This window comes from Nerophis lumbriciformis, linkage group LG14 (assembly GCF_033978685.3).
Source record: "Nerophis lumbriciformis linkage group LG14, RoL_Nlum_v2.1, whole genome shotgun sequence".
Taxonomy (NCBI): Eukaryota; Metazoa; Chordata; class Actinopteri; order Syngnathiformes; family Syngnathidae; genus Nerophis; species Nerophis lumbriciformis.
In genome coordinates, this window is record NC_084561.2 from 13,904,005 (window position 1) to 13,928,823 (window position 24,819).

At 37.8% G+C, this 24,819-nt stretch overlaps 2 protein-coding genes across 4 annotated transcripts in view; one reads left to right on the forward strand and one right to left on the reverse strand.

The window, feature by feature from the left end:
* polr2h (RNA polymerase II, I and III subunit H) overlaps positions 1-24,819 on the reverse strand; it is a 102,220-nt gene that overhangs the window by 72,723 nt on the left and 4,678 nt on the right. The window lies entirely within an intron of this gene.
* The window catches only part of b3gnt7 (UDP-GlcNAc:betaGal beta-1,3-N-acetylglucosaminyltransferase 7), a 32,936-nt gene that overhangs the window by 6,877 nt on the left and 1,240 nt on the right, over positions 1-24,819 (forward strand). The window contains exons 2-3 of one of the 3 annotated variants that reach the window (XM_061976014.1): positions 14,003-14,081; positions 23,094-24,819. The exon at positions 23,094-24,819 is cut by the window's right edge and continues 1,240 nt beyond it. In XM_061976014.1, coding sequence (XP_061831998.1) covers positions 23,140-24,348 — 1,209 coding nt within the window. In that variant the 5' untranslated portion in view covers positions 14,003-14,081; positions 23,094-23,139 and the 3' untranslated portion in view covers positions 24,349-24,819. Of the gene's footprint in view, positions 1-14,002; positions 14,082-17,720; positions 17,990-23,093 lie in introns of those variants that run through there. The other 2 variants (XM_061976013.2, XM_061976015.2) reach the window with 2 other exon arrangements.

A 24,819-nucleotide genomic window follows, 5' to 3' on the forward strand; every position in this document is an offset into this window, starting at 1 on the left:
AACACCTTTAACTTGTTAACAATATTAACTATATGTATTAAACATACTTGTATTATCATTAAACACCTTTAATTTTTTAACAATATTAACTATATGTGTTAAACATGCTTGCATTATCATTAAACACCTTTAACTTGTTAACAAAAACATATATTTCATAAATAAGTAAATATAAATTATATATATGAATGAGGTAGATCCCCATGACTTGATCAATTGAAAAGTAGCTCACCTGCAGAAAAAGTGTGAGCACCTCTGATGTAGAAGATCAAGTGAATCTGCTTAATAAAAGACCAATTCATTTTTCATTTTCGTTTTTATTTGTGGAAACACGTCCATCAGTTCTAAAAAGGCTTCAAAGTGCACCTGCATTGTTATTCCTACCATAATAGTTTTCTTAAAAGCCCCATGATCCCCCAAAAGCACCTGGCCCTTGGAATTGTCCCAACTCCATCACCCTAAAGGTGCCCCTGCTTTTAAAGGTAATGTTAAAATCTTGTCTCACAAACCCAATATTGGGTATCGTTTCCTCTGGTGAGATGAATGTATCGTCACACCCCTAGTTGTAACAAATCCAAAGTTACAGCTGCAATAACACTACCTCTTTCGCTTTAATTACCATTGTTTTCTTGCCTCTTGCATTTCGGAAAAGAACTACACAAAGAGCTACTCAAGGATCTTGCATTTGTAATTCCACCTGTTCAAGATTGCACACCTTTATTGCATTGTCATTGTAAGGTTCATCAAGCAAGGATGATGTTGTATAATTATTAACCCATATCTTGCATTCCATCTTTTGGGAGCTTTTTAGCCCCAGTCTCTTTCTTAAAGGGGAACATTATCACAATTTCAGAAGGGTTAAAACCATTAAAAATCAGTTCCCAGTGGCTTATTTTATTTTTCGAAGTTTTTTTCAAAATGTTACCCATCACGCAATATCCCTAAAAAAAGCTTCAAAGTGCCTGATTTTAACCATCGTTATATACACCCGTCCATTTTCCTGTGACGTCACACAGTGATGCCAATACAAACAAACATGGCGGATAGAACAGCAAGCTAGAGCGACATTAGCTCGGATTCAGACTCGGATTTCAGCGTCTTAAGCGATTCAACATATTACGCATGTATTGAAACGGATGGTTGTAGTGTGGAGGCAGGTAGCGAAAACGAAATTGAAGAAGAAACTGAAGCTATTGAGCCACATCGATTTGAACCGTATGCAAGCGAAACCGACGCGACAGCCAGCGACACGGGAGAAAGCGAAGACGAATTCGGCGATCGCCTTCTAACCAACGATTGGTATGTGTTTGTTTGGCATTAAAGGAAACTAACAACTATGAACTAGGTTTACAGCATATGAAATACATTTGGCAACAACATGCACTTTGAGAGTGCAGACAGCCCAATTTTCATCAATTAATATACAGGTAAAAGCCAGTAAATTAGAATATTTTGAAAAACTTGATTTATTTCAGTAATTGCATTCAAAAGGTGTAACTTGTACATTATATTTATTCATTGCACACAGACTGATGCATTCAAATGTTTATTTCATTTAATTTTGATGATTTGAAGTGGCAACAAATGAAAATCCAAAATTCCGTGTGTCACAAAATTAGAATATTACTTAAGGCTAATACAAAAAAGGGATTTTTAGAAATGTTGGCCAACTGAAAAGTATGAAAATGAAAAATATGAGCATGTACAATACTCAATACTTGGTTGGAGCTCCTTTTGCCTCAATTACTGCGTTAATGCGGCTTGGCATGGAGTCGATGAGTTTCTGGCACTGCTCAGGTGTTATGAGAGCCCAGGTTGCTCTGATAGTGGCCTTCAACTCTTCTGCGTTTTTGGGTCTGGCATTCTGCATCTTCCTTTTCACAATACCCCACAGATTTTCTATGGGGCTAAGGTCAGGGGAGTTGGCGGGCCAATTTAGAACAGAAATACCATGGTCCGTAAACCAGGCACGGGTAGATTTTGCGCTGTGTGCAGGCGCCAAGTCCTGTTGGAACTTGAAATCTCCATCTCCATAGAGCAGGTCAGCAGCAGGAAGCATGAAGTGCTCTAAAACTTGCTGGTAGACGGCTGCGTTGACCCTGGATCTCAGGAAACAGAGTGGACCGACACCAGCAGATGACATGGCACCCCAAACCATCACTGATGGTGGAAACTTTACACTAGACTTCAGGCAACGTGGATCCTGTGCCTCTCCTGTCTTCCTCCAGACTCTGGGACCTCGATTTCCAAAGGAAATGCAAAATTTGCATGGTTGGGTGATGGTTTGGGGTGCCATGTCATCTGCTGGTGTCGGTCCACTCTGTTTCCTGAGATCCAGGGTCAACGCAGCCGTCTACCAGCAAGTTTTAGAGCACTTCATGCTTCCTGCTGCTGACCTGCTCTATGGAGATGGAGATTTCAAGTTCCAACAGGACTTGGCGCCTGCACACAGCGCAAAATCTACCCGTGCCTGGTTTACGGACCATGGTATTTCTGTTCTAAATTGGCCCGCCAACTCCCCTGACCTTAGCCCCATAGAAAATCTGTGGGGTATTGTGAAAAGGAAGATGCAGAATGCCAGACCCAAAAACGCAGAAGAGTTGAAGGCCACTATCAGAGCAACCTGGGCTCTCATAACACCTGAGCAGTGCCAGAAACTCATCGACTCCATGCCACGCCGCATTAACGCAGTAATTGAGGCAAAAGGAGCTCCAACCAAGTATTGAGTATTGTACATGCTCATATTTTTCATTTTCATACTTTTCAGTTGGTCAACATTTCTAAAAATCCCTTTTTTGTATTAGCCTTAAGTAATATTCTAATTTTGTGACACACGGAATTTTGGATTTTCATTTGTTGCCACTTCAAATCATCAAAATTAAATGAAATAAACATTTGAATGCATCAGTCTGTGTGCAATGAATAAATATAATGTACAAGTTACACCTTTTGAATGCAATTACTGAAATAAATCAAGTTTTTCAAAATATTCTAATTTACTGGCTTTTACCTGTATTCTGTAGACATACCCTCATCCGCGCTCTTTTCCTGAAAGCTGATCTGTCCAGTTTTGGAGTTGATGTCAGCAGGCCAGGGAAGCTAGGGTCGATATTCTTCTCTTGATCATCTTCGGTGGCTTAAGGGTGTTTGAGAAAATGGCGGATTGCTTCCTGATGTGACGTCACAATAAGAGAGCGAATAATAAATAGAAAGGTGTTTAATTCGCCAAAATTCACCCATTTAGAGTTCGGAAATCGGTTAAAAAAATATATGGTCTTTTTTCTGCAACATCAAGGTATATATTGACGCTTACATAGGTCTGGTGATAATGTTCCCCTTTAAAAAATGGTTCTATTACATTCTTAGCCTCTCAACCCTTTTTGGTTGGTTTGTTAGTTAGCATGATTCGTTTACAACACAAAAGATGCGGTACATAAGTCAAAGAAGAACATGCTTTGGAATTATCAAACACAAATAATGACAACGAATAAAAATGCAAATAGATTAATTTTCTCCTTGAAACACAACACAGTTCTTAGTTTTCTGTTTAATGTACGCCATTCGAACTAAACCAACACAATACAACCACACAAATGCAGCATAAATTTTTTTTTTTTTGTCTTTTACTCGGGCTATCAAAGTTAACACGCTAATAACGAGTTAAAAAAAGTTTCCTTTGACGGCACAACTTTTTTAATCACGCGATCAACGTGCGTCGTGTGTAACCCTCAGACCATACTGTAGCGGTGGAAAAGCACCATCGCACCAGCTGGTGTCACAGGTTCCAATAGCGAGCAAAAATGGACAAAGAAAAATGCATATTGAATTCAAAGCCCCGGCAGGTCGGTCTGTCTTCAATACCGAAGTTATTTTCATCCACTGTTGCCGTGAGTTATCAGTATCACCAGAGTTCCTAGCTCTGAGTTGCAGGGTTTTTTTTGTGTATTTGCTTGCTTTTCTGTCCCTACAATAAAGCAAAACACGACTGCACTGGTATAGGTACTTTGGCCTAGTTTACACGTTCCTGGTTATTATTACGCCCACGGTCGACTTTGGTCGGTGTGTCTGCAAAAGAGTGTTTGTGTCCGTTGTGTCCGTTGTGTCCAACCAACAGACAAGGGTTGAAAAGAAAAGATGAGCGTGGCGAAGGACTACTAAATCAAAAAAACTGCCATATTGTTGAGGTGACTTTTTCCGTTTCTTTGCTCTCCACAGCACTCATTTTTCATTTCTCTTCTCACTCCATGCAGAGAATCAACAGTGAGACAGCAGGTTTGGTGCAACCAAACTTGATAGTTGACACTGTTACGCGATTGGCTGTTTAGTGTGTCACTTCCATTGCTCACAGATCACTTCCTGTTTTGCTAAGACCGAGAGTGCCTTTGTTCATGCAACCAACCATGCTTCATTCTTTCCTTGTTTTTTGTTTCTTACAAAAGCACATGATAATAGTAAAACTCACATATATACATGAATACAGGAATTATTAGACATATTGCATGTTTGGTTTAGGAGTTATGTTTAAATAACTGTCATATTGAGTATGAATGTTATACTGTCATATTGAGTAAAAAACACATTTTTGTGTTTGAAAACCTAACAAAAGCACATGTTTCTAGTAAAACTCAAAGATACATTAATACAAGCATTATTACACATTTTGCATGTTTGGTTTAGGAGTTATGTTTGAATAACTGTCATATTTAGTATGACAGTTACGGTCATATTAAGTAAAAAACAAGTTTTGGCGTTTGCAAACCTTACAAAATCACTTGTTTATCCTAAAATTCACAAAGATGCATTAGTTCAGGCATTATTAGACGTTTTGCGTGTTTGGTTTAGGAGTTATGTTTGAATAAATGTTGTATTACTTATCTCAGGATTCTAAGAACATTACTGTCATATTGAGTAAAAAACAATTTTTTTGTGTTTGAAAACCTTACAAAAGCACTTGTTTCTAGTAAAACTCACAGAGATACATTATTTCAGGCATTATTACACATACTGCATGTTTGGTTTTGGAGTTATGTTTGAATAACTGTCATATTTAGTATGACAGATGTCATATTGACTAAAAAAACAAACAATGTTTATGATTGCAAACCTTACAAAAGCACATGTTTCTAGTAAAACTCAGAGATACATTAATACAAGCATTATTACACATTTTGCATGTTTGGTTTAGGAGTTATGTTTTCTTGCTTTTTTCGCATTATCTCAGGATTTTAAGAACAATACTGTCATATTGAGTAAAAAACAATTTTTTTGTGTTTGAAAACCTTACAAAAGCACATGTTTCTAGTAAAACTCACAAAGATACATTATTTCAGGCATTATTACACATATTGCATGTTTGGTTTTGGAGTTATGTTTGGAATAACTGTCATATTTAGTATGACACTTACGGTCATATTAAGTAAAAAAACAAACAAATGTTTATGTTTGCAAACCTTACAAAAGCACGTGTTTCTAGTAAAACTCAAAGATACATGAATGCAAGCATTATTACACATTTTGCATGTTTGGTTTAGGAGTTATGTATTCTTGCTTTTTTCGCATTATCTCAGGATTCTAAGAACATTACTGTCATATTGAGTAAAAAACTATTTTTTGTGTTTGAAAACCTTACAAAAGCACATGTTTCTAGTAAAACTCACAAAGATACATTATTTCAGGCATTATTACACATATTGCATGTTTGGTTTTGGGGTTATGTTTGGAATAACTGTCATATTTAGTATGACAGTTACGGTCATATTAAGTAAAAAAACAACAACAAATGTTTATGTTTGCAAACCTTACAAAAGCACATGTTTCTAGTAAAACTCAAAGATACATTATTTCAGGCATTATTAGACAAACACATTTTTATTTATATCAATTATGTGTCTATAGATATTGTTTTATCAGCCTTGCCTTAGATTATTCTCGATTAGTTTACTCTGGACAGAATGCAATTAATCGCAATTAAATATTTCAATTGTTTGACAGCCCTGTTTTTTTTACTTTTTTGCAGCTTTCACCACAACCCCTTTGTGGGTTATCATAAACAACTGGCCAGCTAAGTTGATTGTAGGCGTATGCCCACAAATCCCACCGTGCCCTGGCACCCCTTTTTTAAATCATGAATACTAGAAGCTTCCATAACCAAAGTTACAAGACTTGAGAGGTGCGACCGGGCTAAATTAGGGTGCAATAATTAGCAATCCCGTCCTGCACCTGCTGTAAACAATGCTGACGGGTGCAGGGTGTAAAAAACAAACAAAGAGCTTAGAGCTGCAAAAATGCATCACGCAGGTGAGAGAATCGTCTGTGACTTTGTCAGCACAAGTACAACACACACCCTCCGTTCTACAAATAGACGTTTGGATCTATTGTCGTCGTGCCGTGCGGCCTCTTGATGAGCGTAGTCGTAGACGTCGACCACGGGCAGCTGCAGGATTTGAAGCCGCAGAGAAAGAGAGAAAGGGGGGCGTAAAAAAATCCAAAGGGGAAAAAGCAACGTCGGCAGGCAACAGGATGCACATGGCCCTGAGAAGGATGACTTGTTGGATGCAGGAAGCCGAGAGAGAAGGCGAGAGGAAGGAGGCCGTTTGGATCACAGCTGCGTTCGGATTGAAAAATTCCTGTTTTGAAGCACAGACATGTTGTTGTCCCGCCACAGGATGACAAAGAGGCGGAAGAGCCCAGTTGGCCGCACTTAATGCGCTTGTCCACTTTTTGGTGGTTCGATATCAGAACTAATATTAGACACCCTTGATTACCTTTTTTTGCATTTTGGAAGAGTTTTCATACACTTTAAATACAACAATTTGTATTTTTTAGGTAGTTTTTGTTCCTGTGCATGTCCCAGCATAGGCGGATCCTGTGGGTGCTTCGGGGCCCGAGCACTAGGGCTGCGAATCTTTGGGTGTCCCACGATTCGATTCAATATCGATCCTTGGGGTCACGATTCGATTCAAAATCGATTTTTTTTTCCGATTCAACGCGATTCTCGATTCAAAAACGATATTTTCCCGATTCAAAACGATTCTCTATTCATTCAATACATAGGATTTCAGCAGGATCTACCCCAGTCTGCTGACATGCAAGCAGAATAGTAGATTTTTGTAAAAAGCTTTTATAATTGTAAAGGACAATGTTTTATCAACTGATTGCAATAATGTAAATTTGTTTTAACTATTAAATGAACCAAAAATATGACTTATTTGATCTTTGTGAAAATATTTGACACAGTGTGTTGTCAAGCTTATGAGATGCGATGCAAGTGTAAGCCACTGTGACACTATTCTTTTTTTTTTTTAATAAATGTCTAATGATAATGTCAATGAGGGATGTTCAATCACTGCTATGTTGAAATATTGATACTGTTGTTGATAATATTAATTTTTGTTTCACTACTTTTGGTTTGTTCTGTGTTGTGTTTGTGTCTCCTTTCAATTACTCTGTATATTGCTGTTCTTAGTGTTGCTGGGTCGGGTTTGGTTTTGGAATTGAATTGCATTGTTATAGTATTGCTTTGTATTATTTTGTTGGATTGATTAATAAAAAAAAAAAGAAAACATTTTAAAAAATTAAAAAGTTAAAATTAAAATCGATTTTTGAAAAATGAGAATCGATACTGAATCGTACAACGTGAGAATCGCGATTTGAATTCGAATCGATTTTTTCCCACTCGCCAAATTATTTCTCACCACTAAGCAAAAACCGCACATGCTCAGAAAAGTAGCGTCAGATTTACTGCCCGTCCGAGCACCCACTGGCAAAAATGTAGATCGCCGCCTATGTGTCCCAATACTTTTGACCACATCATGCAGCATTTCCTAAAGTTAATTTCTGGGCTCAACATATTTTTTTAATCCATATTCCAATGTGTTGATTGTCAAGCAGGCACATTTAGTTTGCACTAAATCAGATTCTTTATTATTAGTTTATGAACTACACAAGGTGTGTCAGAAAAGTTGTCAACCGCAATCTTCGACATGAGGTACATCGTTTACTGCAAGTTCTTGCCACGGGGCCAGGACATTCACTAGCGCATCTTACTTGCGCTAATCGCTATCAGACAACTACTACTACCAGAGGTGGGACCAAGTCATTGTTTTGCAAGTCACAAGTAAGTCTCAAGTCTTTGCCCTCAAGTCCGAGTCAAGTCCCGAGTCAAGACAGGCAAGCCCCGAGTCAAGTCCAAAGTCAAGACTGGAAAGTCTCAAGTCAAGTCCTAAGTCCTGCATTTTGAGTTTCGAGTCCTTTCAAGTCCTTTTAACCACAGACTAATATATTAACACAGATTGTGTATGCTTTTCAAACGCTGTATTTATTTATTAAAACAAGTGCATTTTAAATTGCAGGAAAGAAAATTGTGCTGACATTGCACTTTATAATAGCACTATTAACCAGTCATTTTAAACATTAACTCATTCCTTTACAGAACAAACACATTGAAAAATAAAGTGCAAATGTACTTATTTGTACAAAAGTGTTAACATTGAAAAAACATGACATATACGTGAAGATAACAAAAAAGTTGTACTTTTTATATGTCAGGGCCCTATGCTGCATTGCATTTGCAAAAGACCAAATTAGCCAAGAGTCTGTCAGTCATTTGTGCACGATGGGGGCGTAGTATGATGCCACCATGGCTGAAAACTCGCTCCACTGGAGCACTGGAGGCAGGCACTGCCAAGACTCTCATGGCCACTCAGAACAGTGAAGGAAGAGTCTTCATGTTCAATGCCCAGAACAAAAGGGGGGAGAGAGTTTTTTTGGGGTTGGTGCACTACTTGTAAGTGTATCTTGTGTTTTTTATGTTGATTTAATTAAAAAAAGAAAGAAAAAAAGAAAAAAAAATTTCTTGTGCGGCCCGATACCAAACGATCCATGGACCAGTACCGGGCCGCGGTCCGGTGGTTGGGGACCACTGAGGTAAACAACCAACAGTATGTCAGAAAGCTAGCTAAAACGGTACACATATTGATAATATAGTATACATTTTAACTGACCTTTATTTTACTATTTTTGTCTTTTTTTAGGTGGCTAAAATACGCGGTGCTGCTGACCGCCGTCTAACATTACGTGTGATATATTGACTAACGTAACCCTGCTTAAAAAAAATCACTGAACAAAAAGTATGAATAAGGTAGTGAACTGCAACAGATTCCCGTGTTTGCAGTAACGTTATAACGTTAGCAGTGAGTTTACAGCCTCACTGATTTAACTACACAGCAAATAAAAGTCACGTTACTTAGCCAATAAACGTTATCTTACATTCAAAACTTACCGTTCTTTGTGCAACTTCAAATGCCGGACGAAGTTGGAAGTTGTTGCCTCTCCATCAGTAATTTTCGAACCGCATGTGTTGCATACTGCAAACCGTTTTGTGTTGACCACCTCGTAATTTTTATACCCAAACAAAATTATTTTAGGTATCATTTTTTGTTCACTGGCGTGTGGTTTGGACATGTCGTCTTCGTTGGTTGTCCTGCAATTTGATTGGATGAATGCTGTGTGATGAAAACAAAGTAGATCTAATTTGATTGGCTGTTGTACTGAGACCACACCAGCTGACACACGCAACGCTGATAGACAAGTACACAATGAAAAATACGGAGCGCTCCCGAATAACTTTTTCATCTTTGGGTTTTGGGGAAAGTAGCAAGTCATGTCAAGTCATGTCAATTCAAAAGGCTCAAGTCCAAGTGAAGTCACAAGTCATTGATGTTAAAGTCTAAGTCGAGTTGCAAGTCTTTTTACATTTTGTCAAGTCGAGTCTAAAGTCATCAAATTCATGACTCGAGTCTGACTCGAGTCCAAGTCATGTGACTCGAGTCCACACCTCTGACTACTACTAATAATAATAATATATTTTATTTGTAAAAAGCACTTTACATTGAGCAAACAACCTCAAAGTGCTACAGTGTATTGAAATAAATAAATAAATAAAAACTAGAACAGCCTAATAGCTAGAACTAGTATGCATATATCTATAAAAAAGGCTTTTTTAAAAAGAAGGGTTTTTAAGCCTTTTTTAAAAAGCATCCACAGTCTGTGGTGCCCTCAGGTGGTCAGGGAGAGCATTCCGCAGACTGGGAGCGGTGGAGCAGAAAGCCCGGTCTCCCATAGTTCGTAGCTTTGTCCTCGGAGGTAGGAGGAGGTTAGCCTGTCCGGAGCAGAGGTGTCATATAGCCAATCGCTATATGACAACTAGTGTGCTCATCACTAGCTGGCAGCTTGTACCGCTGACAACTAGAGTACGAATTGCTATCTGACAACTAGCGCGCCAATCGTTGGCTGACAAAAAGCGTGCCAATAGCTAGCAGCTTGCACTGTTGTCAACTGAACCACCAATGCGCCAATGGCTAGTGGACAATTAATGCGGCAATCGCTTGCCGACAACTAGCGCACCACTCGATAGGTGACAAGGAGCGTGCTAATCACTAGCTGGCAGCTTGCACTGCTGGCAACCAGCGCACTCATTGCTAGCTGGCAAATAGCGCACTAATTGCAAGCTGATAACTACCACGTTAATCGCTGGCCGACAACAAGCGCCCTAATCACGAGCTGGTAGCTTGCGCCACTGGCAACAAAAGCACTAATCGCTAGCTGACAACTCGCACGCTAATCACTAGCTGGCAACTACAGCACTAATTGAATGAACATGATCATTTATTCATATTTTTATTTGGAAGCTGCAAGGTACAGTGAGTACGGGTAGCCATGTCCTCGCTATGTCTAAACTACACTACAGTGTGTGAATGTTAATGTTTAAAAACATTTAAATATGTGGAAAAAAATTGCATATAAATAAATAATATAATTTAATTTAATATAAATTAATTATCATATAATTTATAATATATAAATAATATAATATAAATAATATACCGTATTTTTCGGACTATAAGTCGCAGTTTTTTTCATAGTTTGGCCGGGGGTGCGACTTATACTCAGGAGCGACTTATGTGTGAAATTATTAACACATTACCGTAAAATATCAAATAATATTATTTATCTCATTCACGTAAGAGACTAGACGTATAAGATTTCATGGGATTTAGCGATTAGGAGTGACAGATTGTTTGGTAAACGTATAGCATGTTCTATATGTTATAGTTATTTGAATGACTCTTACCATAATATGTTACGTTAACATACCAGGCACGTTCTCAGTTGGTTATTTATGCCTCATATAACGTACACTTATTCAGCCTGTTGTTCACTATTCTTTATTTATTTTAAATTGCCTTTTAAATATCTATTCTTAGTGTTGGGTTTTATCAAATAAATTTCCCCAAAAAATGCGACTTATACTCCAGTGCGATTTATATATGTTTTTTTTCTTCTTTATTATGCATTTTTGGCTGGTGTGACTTATACTCCGGAGCGACTTATACTCCGAAAAATACAGTAAACAAATTGATGGAAAAAAGGATCCTACTGCTGTTGAAACTGTTTTATTGCATTCCATCCTGGAAAAATACAATTCAAATAAATGATCAAATGGCGCAAATGGAAATGACCATCATGCTTATTGCGTATTGTGTACTCCCTAGTCACACAGAGCAAGAAAGGCCTGCAAGCTGATAAAACCTCTCAAGTTTGCACAGTTCCTGCTCATTAACAACCGGACATCTTACTGATGTCACAGCACTTGGTCCTCCTCCTCACTTTTACAATAGAAGTTTGATCTATAAGTCCGTCATTGATTTGTTACGCATTATATATCACTTCCTCATATTTTTTTTCCCAACTTCCTCATATTAAGTGGCGCTCAAGCAAGCAATTATTTGATAATGGCAATTTGTTATTGGTCTACTTTATGTGAAATTAGATTTTTTTAATATATATATAAAATGAGGCTGACCATTAATTATTAGACATCAATTAGACAAATGCTGATAAATTATGCACAAACTACATTAGAATAGGACACTTTAAAGCTGTGTAATAAGTAAAGTAAATCATTATTGACTGAGGTTTTTCTGAAAGATTTTTTAGAATAGAATAGAAAGTACTTTATTGATCCCTGGGGGAAATTCAGCACCACAGTTCGCTCACAATAGACAATGATAATAATAAATAATATACCGTATTTTCCGCACTATTAGCCGCACCTAAAAACCACAAATTTACTCAAAAGCTGACAGTGCGGCTTATAACCCGGTGCGCTTTATATATGGATTAATATTAAGATTCATTTTCATAAAGTTTCGGTCTCGCAACTACGGTAAACAGCCGCCATCTTTTTTCCCCGTAGAAGAGGAAGTTCTTCTTCTTCTACGCAAGCAACCGCCAAGGTAAGCACCCGCCCCCATAGAACAGGAAGCGCTTCTTCTTCTACTGTAAGCAACCACCCGCCCGCGTAGAAGAAGAAGAAGGGCGCGGATATTACGTTTCATTTCCTTTGTGTGTTTACATCTGTAAAGACCACAAAATGGCTCCTACTAAGCGACAGCTTTCCGGTTCATGAAAAGACGCAATCTCTACATCCGCACACGGACTACTATTTCACAGCAACTGCCTACAGACTTTCAAGAAAAGCTGGCTACTTTCCGTGCATATTGTAAAAACAAGATAGCTGAAAAAAAGATCCGGCCAGAGAACATTATCAACATGGACGAGGTTCCACTGACTTTTGATATTCCTGTGAACCGCACTGTGGATACAACGGGAGCACGTACGGTGAATATTCGCACCACAGGGAATGAGAAGTCATCCTTCACTGTGGTTCTAGCTTGCCATGCTAATGGCCAGAAACTTCCACCCATGGTGATATTCAAAAGGAAGACCTTGCCAAAAGAGACCTTTCCAGCCGGCGTCATCATAAAAGCTAACTCGAAGGGATGGATGGATGAAGAAAAGATGAGCGAGTGGTTAAGGTAAGTTTACGCGAAGAGGCCGGGTGGCTTTTTTCACGCAGCTCCGTCCATGTTGATATACGACTCCATGCGCGCCCACATCACGCTGGTTTTTAATATATTATTAAAGTTTGACTGACCTATCTGACTGTTTTTTTGACATTCCTTTAGCGCAGTTAGATGCGGCTTATAACACGGGGCGGCTTATAGGTGGACAAAGTTTTGAAATATGCCGTTCATTGAAGGCGCGGCTTATAACCCAGGGCGGCTTATGGTGCGGAAAATACGGTAATATATATTAGGGATGTCCGATAATGGCTTTTTTGCCGATATCTGATATTACGATATTGTCTAACTCTTAATTACCGATACCGATATATACAGTCGTGGAATTAACAAATTAGTATGCCTAATTTGGACAACCAGGTATGGTGAAGATAAGGTACTTTAAAAAAATAATTATAAAATAAGATAAGATAAATAAATTAAAAACATTTTCTTGAATAAAAAAGAAAGTAAAACAATATAAAAACAGTTACATAGAAACTAGTAATTAATGAAAACGAGTAAAATTAACTGTTAAAGGTTAGTACTATTAGTGGACCAGCAGCACGCACAATCATGTGTGCTTACGGACTGTATCCCTTGCAGACTGTATTGATATATATTGATATATAATGTAGGAACCAGATTATTAATAACAGAAAGAAACAACCCTTTTGTGTGAATGAGTGTAAATGGGGGAGGGAAGTTTTTTGGGTTGGTGCACTAATTGTAAGTGTATCTTGTGTTTTTTTATGTTGATTTAATAAAAACAACAAAAACAAAAAAACGATATCGATAATTTCCGATATTACATTTTAATGCATTTATCGGCATCTCTAATATATATAATATATTTTATATATAATATATAAATAATATAAATAAATTCTACATATACTCTACATTTAAGTGCAGTCAAGGAACATATGCATTATAGTTATATATTAAGCATTTAAGTGTTTACATTAGAGCCTCTCAGGTCAAACATAAATTATATGAAATGGCAATTTGTTTAACTTTTGAAACAATTGTTCCTAAAAAACAAAAATGTATTGAAATGAAACAGATACATTTTAAATAACATTGTGAGATTCTTACAGCTGTCTTACAAGTGTAAAAGGAAGCTAACAACTGGACAACTTCACGGCATGAACATGTCATACGGTGATAAACCTGCAGGTAGGTAAGTCCTATTCCTATTATTATTGTATACTCATTGTCACTGTAGCCATATTGTACTAAGCAGCCAGGACTCAGATCAGTGTGCATCGCAATACGTACAAGTTCTGGCTTTATGGTCATCATCACGTATCTCAAACATATACAACATTTTTCAAATCTACACTGCAAAAACTGAAACCTAAGTAAGATTAAATATCTCAAATAAGGGTGATATTTGCTTATTTTCTGTCTGATAAGATAATTCTTCTCACTAAGCAGATTTTATGTTAAAAGTGTTTTACTTGTTTTAAGGGTTTTGGTCCTAAATGATCTCAGTAAGATATTACAGCTTGTTGCTGAGATTTGATGACCTATATTGAGTAAAACATGCTTGAAACTAGAATATCAACTGATGAAAAGTTGTGTCATCAACACTCACAAGTAAAAAACTACTTTTTTAAAGTAATAATTTCTTACTTCAAGCATGAAAAAAAAAATCATGATGCCGAGCGCATATCATTATGTCAAGATAATGGCACTAGCATGTACTTAATTTAAGAATATTTTTCAACATATTGAGCAAAAATGTCTTTTTTTCAAAAGAAAAGTGCACTTGTTATTAGTGAGAATGTACTTATTTTAAGGTATTTTTGGGTTCATTGAAGTTAGTTAATTTTACTTGTTTTGGAAAGTCTTGACAAGCCAAATTTTCTTGTTCTATTGGCAGATAATTTTGCTTAGTTCAAATAAAATACCCCTAATTTTTGTTTTTGAACACTGACTTTTTGCAGTGTATTATTCCAAAAGATCAGACAAAGACACTTGTACAAAAGCTGAAGTTATTTTTCCCATTAAAAAAAATGATGTTCATCTAATTAATCAATTTTAGATACCCACAATTTAGCACAAAACTAATTTTAGAAAATGAAAAAACAAAGAAATCTAAAGAAATTGATTTTCTTACACGTTTTTTTTTAATTCAATGGCGTTTACTTTCTTTATCAAAGTACTGGCACTCACAACTTTTTGGGCCCCACAGTGGATTATTTAGGAGGTGTACCAAAAAAAAGTAACCGCACTGAAACTGAGTCACCAACATGTGCATTATTTCTTTGTTTAGTCACTGGATTCCACAAAGCAGGTAAATAAGCAGGTAAACCGACTGTTTTTGTGGAGCGTATTGTCAGATCGTATGATAACCCAGACAGCACACAAAAACCTTTTTAAAGTTTTTTTTATACAAAACTAAATCCTACAAAACATGTACTGTATTGGGCATGTACAATAATATAGAAATATTTTGCGGTGTCCCTTTTTCAGTGGTTTCGGATACCAGTATTGGCGCCTTGAGTATTGGCCGATACCGCTATTAATCCAATACAATATCAGCACAAGTCATAGAACATACTTTTATTTTTTTTGTAGAATGTTAGAAAAGGCTTGATTAAGTGAAATTAGTCAAACTGAGAAAAATGGTACGTAAACAAAAATCACTAAATACATGGCAGACTTATGCTCTCTTTAAATTGAAGTGCAGTGGTAATTTGGTTTTTGGTGACACCTAGAGGCCACAATAATTCATTGAGCATGACGCAGTAAGTAGAATGATGCGGACACATTTGATACTGGATACTTTGTATGACAAGTCAACTATAATTAGTTGATATTTGTTCATATTGACAAATGTGCTGTTGTTCAATTAAGGTACATATATTACGTTTTATAGCTATTGTGTGCTTAGCTGTTGTGTAGCTGCTCACTCCTAGCAGCCAATATATCCTGCCATGTTTAACTTTTGTATGACGTCACAAAAAATACAAAAAAAGACCAAATCGATATCATCCGATACTTGTGTTTTTGCTGATATCTGACCAATGTCACGCCTCTTGTAATAATATACAAAAACGATTTTTTTCGCACCCCTGCTTTAGTCGTTTGGATGTCTTTTTTCTTGTTTTTTTTTCCCGTAAAGTTTGGAGGCATAGATTTTTACCCAAAATAATGTTGGTCACCTAATTGCAAACATTTTTTTTTTTTTATTCCAAAGTGTAGTTATTTGTAATACATCAGACTTGTAAGGATTTATCCAAAAAAAAAACTTGTCTATGGTAGTGTTGTAACGATACCAATATTTTGGTACCGGTACTAAAACTATTTCGATACTTTTCGGTACTTTTCTAAATAAAGGGGACCACAAAAAAATTGCATTATTAGCTTTATTTTGACAAAAAATCTTAGGGTACATTAAACATATGTTTCTTATTGCAGTTAAGTCTTTAAATAAATAGTGAACATACTAGACAACTTGTCTTTTAGTAGTAAGTAAACAAACAAAGGCTCCTAATTTAGTCTGCTGACGTATGCAGTAACATATTGTGTCATTTATCATTCTATTATTTTGTCAACATTATTAAGGACAAGTGGTAGAAAATTATTTATTAATCTACTTGTTCATTTACTGTTGATATCTGCTTACTTTCTCTTTTAACATGTTCTATCTACACTTCTGTTAAAATGTAATAATCACTTATTCTTCTGGTGTTCGATACTTTACATTAGTTTTGAATAATACCACAAATTTGGGTATCAATCCGATACCACATTGGTCATATTCAAAGTCCTCATGTGTCCAGGGACATATTTCCTGAGTTTATAAACATAATATACATTTTTTTTAAATGAAAGAAGATGTTGTGATGCCAAAAAATAGACATAATCATAGTAGTATCGACTAGATACATGCTTGTACTTGGTATCATTACAGTGGATGTTAGGTGTAGATCCACCAATGGCGTTTGTTTACATTTTGACGACGGTGAGCTACGGTGTGTAGTGAAGCATGTTTAGCTATTCCTCGTCCTGCAGGGATGATACTTGTAAGAAACTTACTTTATTTGTCGCCATGGAGACCAGGATTAGTGATTTAGAAGTAGCTACACTGCCGACGGCGGATGGACGTTAATAATAATAATAATAATAGATTTTATTTGTGAAAAAGCACTTTACATTGAGTAAACAACCTCAAAAGTGCTACAGTGTATTAAAAAAAAAAAAAGATAATAAAGATTAAAACTAGAACAGCCTAATAGCTAGAACTAGTATGCATATATCTAAAAAAAAAAAAAGAAGCTTTTTTAAAAAGAAGGGTTTTTAAGCCTTTTTTAAAAGCATCCACAGTCTGTGGTGCCCTCAGGTGGTCAGGGAGAGCGTTCCATAGACTGGGAGCGGCGGAGCAGAAAGCCCAGTCTCCCATTGTTCGTAGCTTTGTCCTCTGAGGTTGTTAGCCGCTAACTAGCTAGCCATGTCTTAAAGCACCTCTTCCTGAAGGCGTTTCAGTGTTATAACTTCACCTTTATCGTTAGTTTTTAAGCCAAAATGCGTCCGTTCTCCCTTTTCTGTCTACACACTGTGTCTGCTTGTAAGTACTCAGTGATTGTGTGCCGCCGAACATGCTCCTCTGCATGTAAACCAGCAATGACAAAACTTGACTTCGACATGGGGGGGTACAGAAGCAGTATAGTATCGAAAATTATTCATTAGTATCGCGGTACTACACTAATACCAGTATACCGTACAACCCTAGTATATGGTCAAACTGTAACTAAATAACGCATCAATAAGTCAGGATTGCAGATGTAAAACAAACAGAACAAAAGGTGATACAGTAAAAGGAGATGGATGCGTGTGTGTGCGTGCGTGCGTGAGTTGGATGGGTGGGCTAAAGTGACGTGCGCGTGTGTGTGTTGAAAAGCTGAGTCCGGACTGGAGGAGGAGTGAGAGCATTCTGCAGCTGCACCGCACACACAAACGCCTTCCTTTCTTCATACTCATCTTTTGGCAGCAAGTTCCAATTTTCAAGCAAAGGATTATTTTTTTTTAATTAAATAGTTTCTTTAAACCAACCAACTACAGACCTGAGGCACAATGTAAGTGTAATTATGATTTTTTTTCTAATTGAACTCTTGTTAGACAATGTCCAAATTGATGTGCGATACCACTCATTTTCTTTCCGATCCGATACCGAGTAAAATTCAGGCTGGTATGGGCGATACCGATCCGATATTGATCCTTGGTGCAAATATACTTATGTGTACTAATATGTAAAAAGTTGTGTATTCCAAGTAACATAACTCATAGCATAAATAATTTAAAACAGGGTTATTCATTTCAAACTCTTAAACACATAAATACAATTATACTTATTTGACAGGGACAGTACAATTAAACATTGCTACCCACAGGTAACCGATGTCAAAGTACATAAGACTTCTAGCTACAGGCTAATTTGCAACCCTTGTCCCTGGTTAGGCTTTTAAAAAAAAGTTGAGAAAAGTGTAAAAAAAACATACAAAAGGATTAAGAGAAGTAGAAAAATGAAAACACATTGAAAATAATTGGCCCCATTTTGTCCCAATTCTAGTGCTCACACTTCGGATTTTCCTTAAGCCACTTTTTCAGTGTTGTGGAGAAAAGAATAATGAGGTAGTGGCGTGAATAACTATTTTCAACCTCTTACAAGAGAAAAAAATAGGACAAAATCATATAAAGTACATGAAAATGGTGTTTCAAATCGTAAAGAAAATGAGTAAAATAATAAAAATAAATGATTAGAATAAAAACTCACTCACAATTCAGTTACATTACACATTGCCTCATTCACAACTTAATTTTTTTACACTGTGTTCCTGTTAATGATACACATGATCTCAAATCACTAAAGTATCACAAGTATTGATATTTTGATTTGACATCGATATTACAGAATTGAATACATGTCTGTATCGGCAGTATCGATATTTCAGTATTGATTCAGACATCACTACAATGTGCAATAAACACTAGTAGTTGAATAAAATGTCAAAACTAATACATCAATTATTAGTAAAAATGCATTAGGACAAAGTTGTCTGTTATTGTTTTACAAAATAGTAAATTATCTGTTTTTTAATCTACCAACGTGCTTGAGAACTTTGATCAGGGGTCATAAATACTACAGGGTCTACAAAATTAGAGAGCAGCGGGGGCCACAAGGGAGGGTCTTTTTAAAGAGTGCAACGAGCCCTGGCATGAAATGATGGAAATGTGAGAATTCGGAGGGCAGGATTGATTTCACTTTGCAAGTGGCACGACATTCCTCGCATTCCCCTACAACAGTGTTTTTCAACCACTGTGCCGCGGCACACTGCCGTGGGAGATTATCTAATTTCACCTATTTGGGATAAAAATATATTTTGCAAACCAGTAATTTTAGTCTGCAAATGATGTGTCGTTGTTGAGCGTCGGTGCTGTCTAGAGCTTAACCTTGTAATACTCTTCCATATCAGTAGGTGGCAGCCAATAGCTAATTGCTTTGTAGATATCGGAAACAGCGGGAGGCAGTGTACAGGTAAAAAGGTGTCTAATGCTTTAACCAAAAATAAACAAAAGGTGAGTGCCCCTAAGAAAAGGCATTGTGGCTTAGGGAAGGCGATGCAGAACGAAACTAAAACTGAACTGGCTACAAAGTAAACAAAAACAGAATGCTGGACGACAGCAAAGACTTACTGTGGAGCAAAGACGGCGTCCACAATGTACATCCGAACATGACATGACAATCAACAATGTCCCCATAAAGAAGGATAGCAACAACTGAAATATTCTTGATTGCTGTAACAACGTAGATGCGGGAAATATCGCTCAAAGGAAGACATGCAACTGCTGCAGGAAAATACCAAAAAAAGAGAAAAAGACACCAAAATAGGAGCGCAAGGCAAGAACTAAAACACTACACACAGGAAAACAGCAAAAAAAAGTCCAAATAAGTCAGGGTGTGATGTGACAGGTGGTGACAGTACACCTACTTTGAGACAAGAGCTATATTGATGCATGCTTGGTTATGGTTTAAAGTCATATCCAATGACTTTTTACTGTCAACTGAGTTTCGTTTTTTTAATGATTTCTGCTGGTGGTGTGTCTCCGGATTTTTTCAACGCAAAAAATGTGCCTTGGCTCAAAAAAGGTTGAAAAACACTGCCCTACAAGAGACTCAAGGAAAAATATCGTCCTTTAAATCATTATTTTCATTACATTTTTTTTATTGCCACATAAAATGTCAATTCAGTATGGGTAAACAATACTTTAGTAAAAACCCCTTTTTATTCTCAGTATTGCACAAATTTGATAATGTGCATGTAATAATAGATAGATGCAAAGTGCAGCATGATTATATGATGACCGTAAAATATTGCCCCCAGGCAAGTTTTTGCTTTGCTAGAACATACAGTATACATCAGGAGACAATGTATGGTACATGTGGGAATATATTATGGCAACAAAGCCTTTTTCTTTCCATTGCGGAAATAGAGTTTACCTTTTTGGACTCGCCTTGTCCCGATATCGATGAATTTCCTTAATTTTCCAAAACTTGTTGGATCCCGCCATTAAAACCTTTTAAAAACTGGACTATTGAATTTACGACTTTATTGAAAACTGTCAATTTTTTTGCACATAATTCAAATTTTAGTAGCAACTGCCAAGAAGTACAGTGCAGGCCAAAGGTTTGGACACACCTTCTCATTCAATGGGTTTTCTTTATTTTCATGACTATTTACATTGAAGGCAACAAAACTATGAATGAACACATGTGGAGTTATGTACTTAACAAAAAAGGGTGAAATAACTGAAAACATGTTTTCTATTCTAGTTTCTTCAAAATGGCCACCCTTTGCTCTGATTACTGCTTTGCACACTCTTGGCATTCTCTTGATGAGCTTCAAGCACACCTGTGAAATGAAAACCATTTCAGGTGACCAACTCTTGAAGCTCATCAAGAGAATGCCAAGAGTGTGCAAAGCAGTAATCAGAGCAAAGGGTGGCTATTTTGAAGAAACTAGAATATAAAACGTGTTTTCAGTCATTTCACCTTTTTTTGTTAAGTACATAACTCCACATGTGTTCATTCATAGTTCTGATGCCTTCAGTGACAATCTACAATGTAAATAGTCATGAAAATAAAGAAAACACATTGAATGAAAAGGTGTGTCCAAACTTTTGGCCTCTACTGTACATGGGAGTGTTCTATAAACCCCCAGTATAACAAAACAAATGTGCTTAAAAAAGTATTTAAAACATTGTCCTTAATGTTCTTTCAATATGGTGGTAGCGTGACGTCATAATGATATTTGTACTGAAATAGGCTAATAAAAATGCTAACATACTGCTAGTTTCATTTTTCATCAGGAAGAGTTTCTCTTCTTGGCACTTAGAGACGTGGTAAAGTTAGGTAGCAACTTTGTGGAGGTTTACTGCGCACTGCGGTAATGTATGCTGCCTACAGGGCTTGTGGTGGCGGATACTTTGCCTTTCACCCTTGCTTGTATTTGATTAGCAAAAAATGGAGGTGGAAGGTGTGTATTAGGTCTGTTGTGAAGCGTACGATGACGATGAAAGTTATGATGCATACCGCCCCACTTCAACAATATTGGCTCATTTTTTTCTAGAACAGTGGACATTCTTCTTCGGCGCTGACTTCACTCGACTCAATCGACATAGCTTGCTGAGAAAAAGGAAGTAGCGATGTAATATTTGCGTGTTGGTTTCGAAGTATCCATACTTGCCTGTTTTAAACTAATCTAGTGAGCAAATATTCACATTTCTTTGGTTTCAGTTTAAATTTTCAGTCAAAATGTTATTTTGCTCAGACCTTTGCCTACAGGCCTGTAGTTGGTGGTAAATAATTATGACATCTGTTATGTTATGTTATCAATTAATGCAGACCAGGCTCCAACAGGCCCTATCTCCCAATAGTAAAGAATTCTTTAAAAATATCCTTAATCCAAACGGTGATCCGCATGACCCCCATAATCAAATCACTTCTTCCTTATCCCATTTCTGACATTTACCAAACATTCAATCAGAATCTACTCATACATTTTTTTTAGCTATCTATAGCGGAATTTAATAAATAGCGGGAACGCTCTTGCCATTAATACACTGTTTGTCACTGTGGGTGGAGGCGGGGCCGCTAGCATTGTAACTTAAATGTAAGGTAACTAGTAGAGATTATGCAAATCACCCTCAAAATTGAATCACTTTCTTTCTTCCCTTTTGGACATTTCCTGATAGTTTTATCGAAATCCGCCCATAACTTTTAATTTGTTTTAATTTTATTTAGCCTTTATTTAACCAGGTAAAAATCCCATTGAGATCAAGGATCTCTTTTTAGGTTGCTAACTAACAAACCACGGCGGTAAATGTGTGTGTCTAGTTGTCTGTTTGTGCCCTGTAATTGACCGGTGACCAGTCCAGCGTGTACCCCCTCTCGCCCAAAGGTAGCCAGGATAGGCCCCTGCACTACCCTTGATCCTTGACAGGATCAATTACTTGTTATAAATGTTTTCAGTGTCACACTACTACACTCTGGTATGTTATTCCTGCTCAGTGGCCTTGTGGTTAGACTGTCCGCCCGGGCCGAGTCATACCAAAGACTATAAAAATGGGACCCATTACCTCCCTGCTTAACACTCAGCATCAAGGGTTTGAATTGGGGGTTGAATCACCAAAAATGATTCCCGGGCGCGGCTCACTGCTCCCCTCACCTCCCAGGGGGTGATCAAGGGTGATCGGTCAAATGCAGAGGATACTTTCACCACACCTAGTGTGTGTGTGACAATCATTGGAACTTTAACTTTTATAATCACACTAAAGTTCCCCATTGTTTGGTCAGGTGTGAAAACAGTAATCAAACTCAGGGGCGGCCCAAGCCCACTAATCCCCCAACAAAAAGAGGTTTTGGTACAGTTCCACACAAATTTGTCAGGATTCAGCTGTAGTGAGATAGCCGTTCTATCTATCTTAATAATTACGTTTGAACATAAATTAAATTGTGATGTAGCTTTAGGATTTAAACCAATGAAAACTTTTAGGTCTTTTGAACAATGGGCCTTCGGCAACGTATCTTAGTGGTTGGTGTCCCAATAAGTGCCTCACATATTGTTTTTTCAATAAAAACTGTTGATCTGAACAGTTTTCTCTTGTCTTTGTGTTGACCAGGACTAACAACAGAGATCGCTGGAAGGTGTACAAGAGGGTGACTGTCATGTTCTTCCTGGCAGTGGTGGCGCTCACTGTTGTCCAGAGAGGGAGCATCAACATGGGGGCTCCATTTGAACTCCAGCGGCAGGCTCGCATGGATGCCTCTGAAGTAGCTGAGTCCAGAGCTGCCCTTCAAGTGAAGACGCACTCCTCTCGGGGGGTGAAAGGCTTTTGGAAGGCGATTAAGCACCAGCCGCTTCATCGAGGTCGATCCACCACCCAGGAGCCTAGTGTCACTGAAGAACATAGTGCCACAACCTGGGACGTAACCACCACCAACTGTAGCGCCAACCACAATCTTTCAGGCCAGGATTGGTTTCGGAGCCTGGAGGACACATTCAAGCAATTTATGCTTTACCGACACTGCCGATACTTCCCAATACTTCAAAACCACCCGGAGAAATGCGCTGGGGAGATTCATTTGCTCATGGTGATCAAATCTGTGGCAACCCAGCATGATCGTAGAGAGGTCATTCGAAAAACATGGGGCAAGGAGCGAGTCATAAGCGGCAAGAGGATAAAGACGCTCTTCCTTCTTGCTAAATCATCCAACCAGGCCGAGGGGGCGAACCATCAAAAGCTTTTGGAGTACGAAAACCAAATCTATGGCGATATCCTTCAGTGGGACTTCTTGGATAGCTTCTTCAATCTCACGCTGAAGGAGACACACTTCCTCAAATGGTTCCACATCTACTGCCCGAGTGTTCGCTACATCTTCAAGGGGGACGACGATGTTTTTGTCAGTGTGGAGAACATCTTTGAGTTCCTCGACAGCACTGACCCTGCAAAGAACCTCTTTGTTGGGGATGTGATTTTTAGGGCAAAGCCGATCCGAAAAAAGGAGAATAAGTACTACATCCCGCAGGCTTTGTACAATAAGACCCATTACCCTCCCTACGCAGGGGGCGGGGGGTTTCTGATGGACGGGAACCTGGCAAGGAAGCTCTACTGGGTTGCAGATACCCTTGAGCTGTACCCCATCGACGACGTCTTCTTAGGTATGTGCCTGGAAGTCCTTCGGGTGGCTCCAATCAAACATAATGCCTTTAAGACGTTCGGCCTTGTGAAAAACAAGAGCAGCAAGTTGAACAAAGAACCTTGTTTCTTTAAGAGCATGATTGTTGTTCACAAACTGCTCCCAAAGGAACTCTTACACATGTGGAATCTGGTCAACAGCGAATTGGTCTGTTCACAAAAAGTCGAGATTCTATAGCTCGACCAGGCCGCTCCAAGCTGACTCTTGCTGTTTGCCAGGATAGTTCAAGGGAAACTGTGCAAACTCTTCTTTCTGGGGGAAGACTGAGACAGTATTTGCTATCGCTGTGGGTTTTATGTAGAAGTACTTCGGAAGTAAATTATGCTTTTTTTTTAATTGTTGTATTTATAAGGCATTTAAAAAAAACCTCAACCTAAAGCTGCGGCGACAATGGTAACACGAAGGAAGACGATTTATCACGTGATGTGTGATTTAGGCCTGCTTGGTGCGGATTATTTCCTTTGGAGCCTTTTCCTTTTACCGACTTCCTCGTTAGAGGACACCGATGATGAATCCATAAATGTGAATATTATTCCTCAACAAAATCATGAATGTCTCTGCCTGCCATAAAGAAGGAATGCCTATTTTTCACGAAAAGGAATAATATGAGGCGCGTTCGCACTTGTCATTTTTGAAACGGTTAAAACA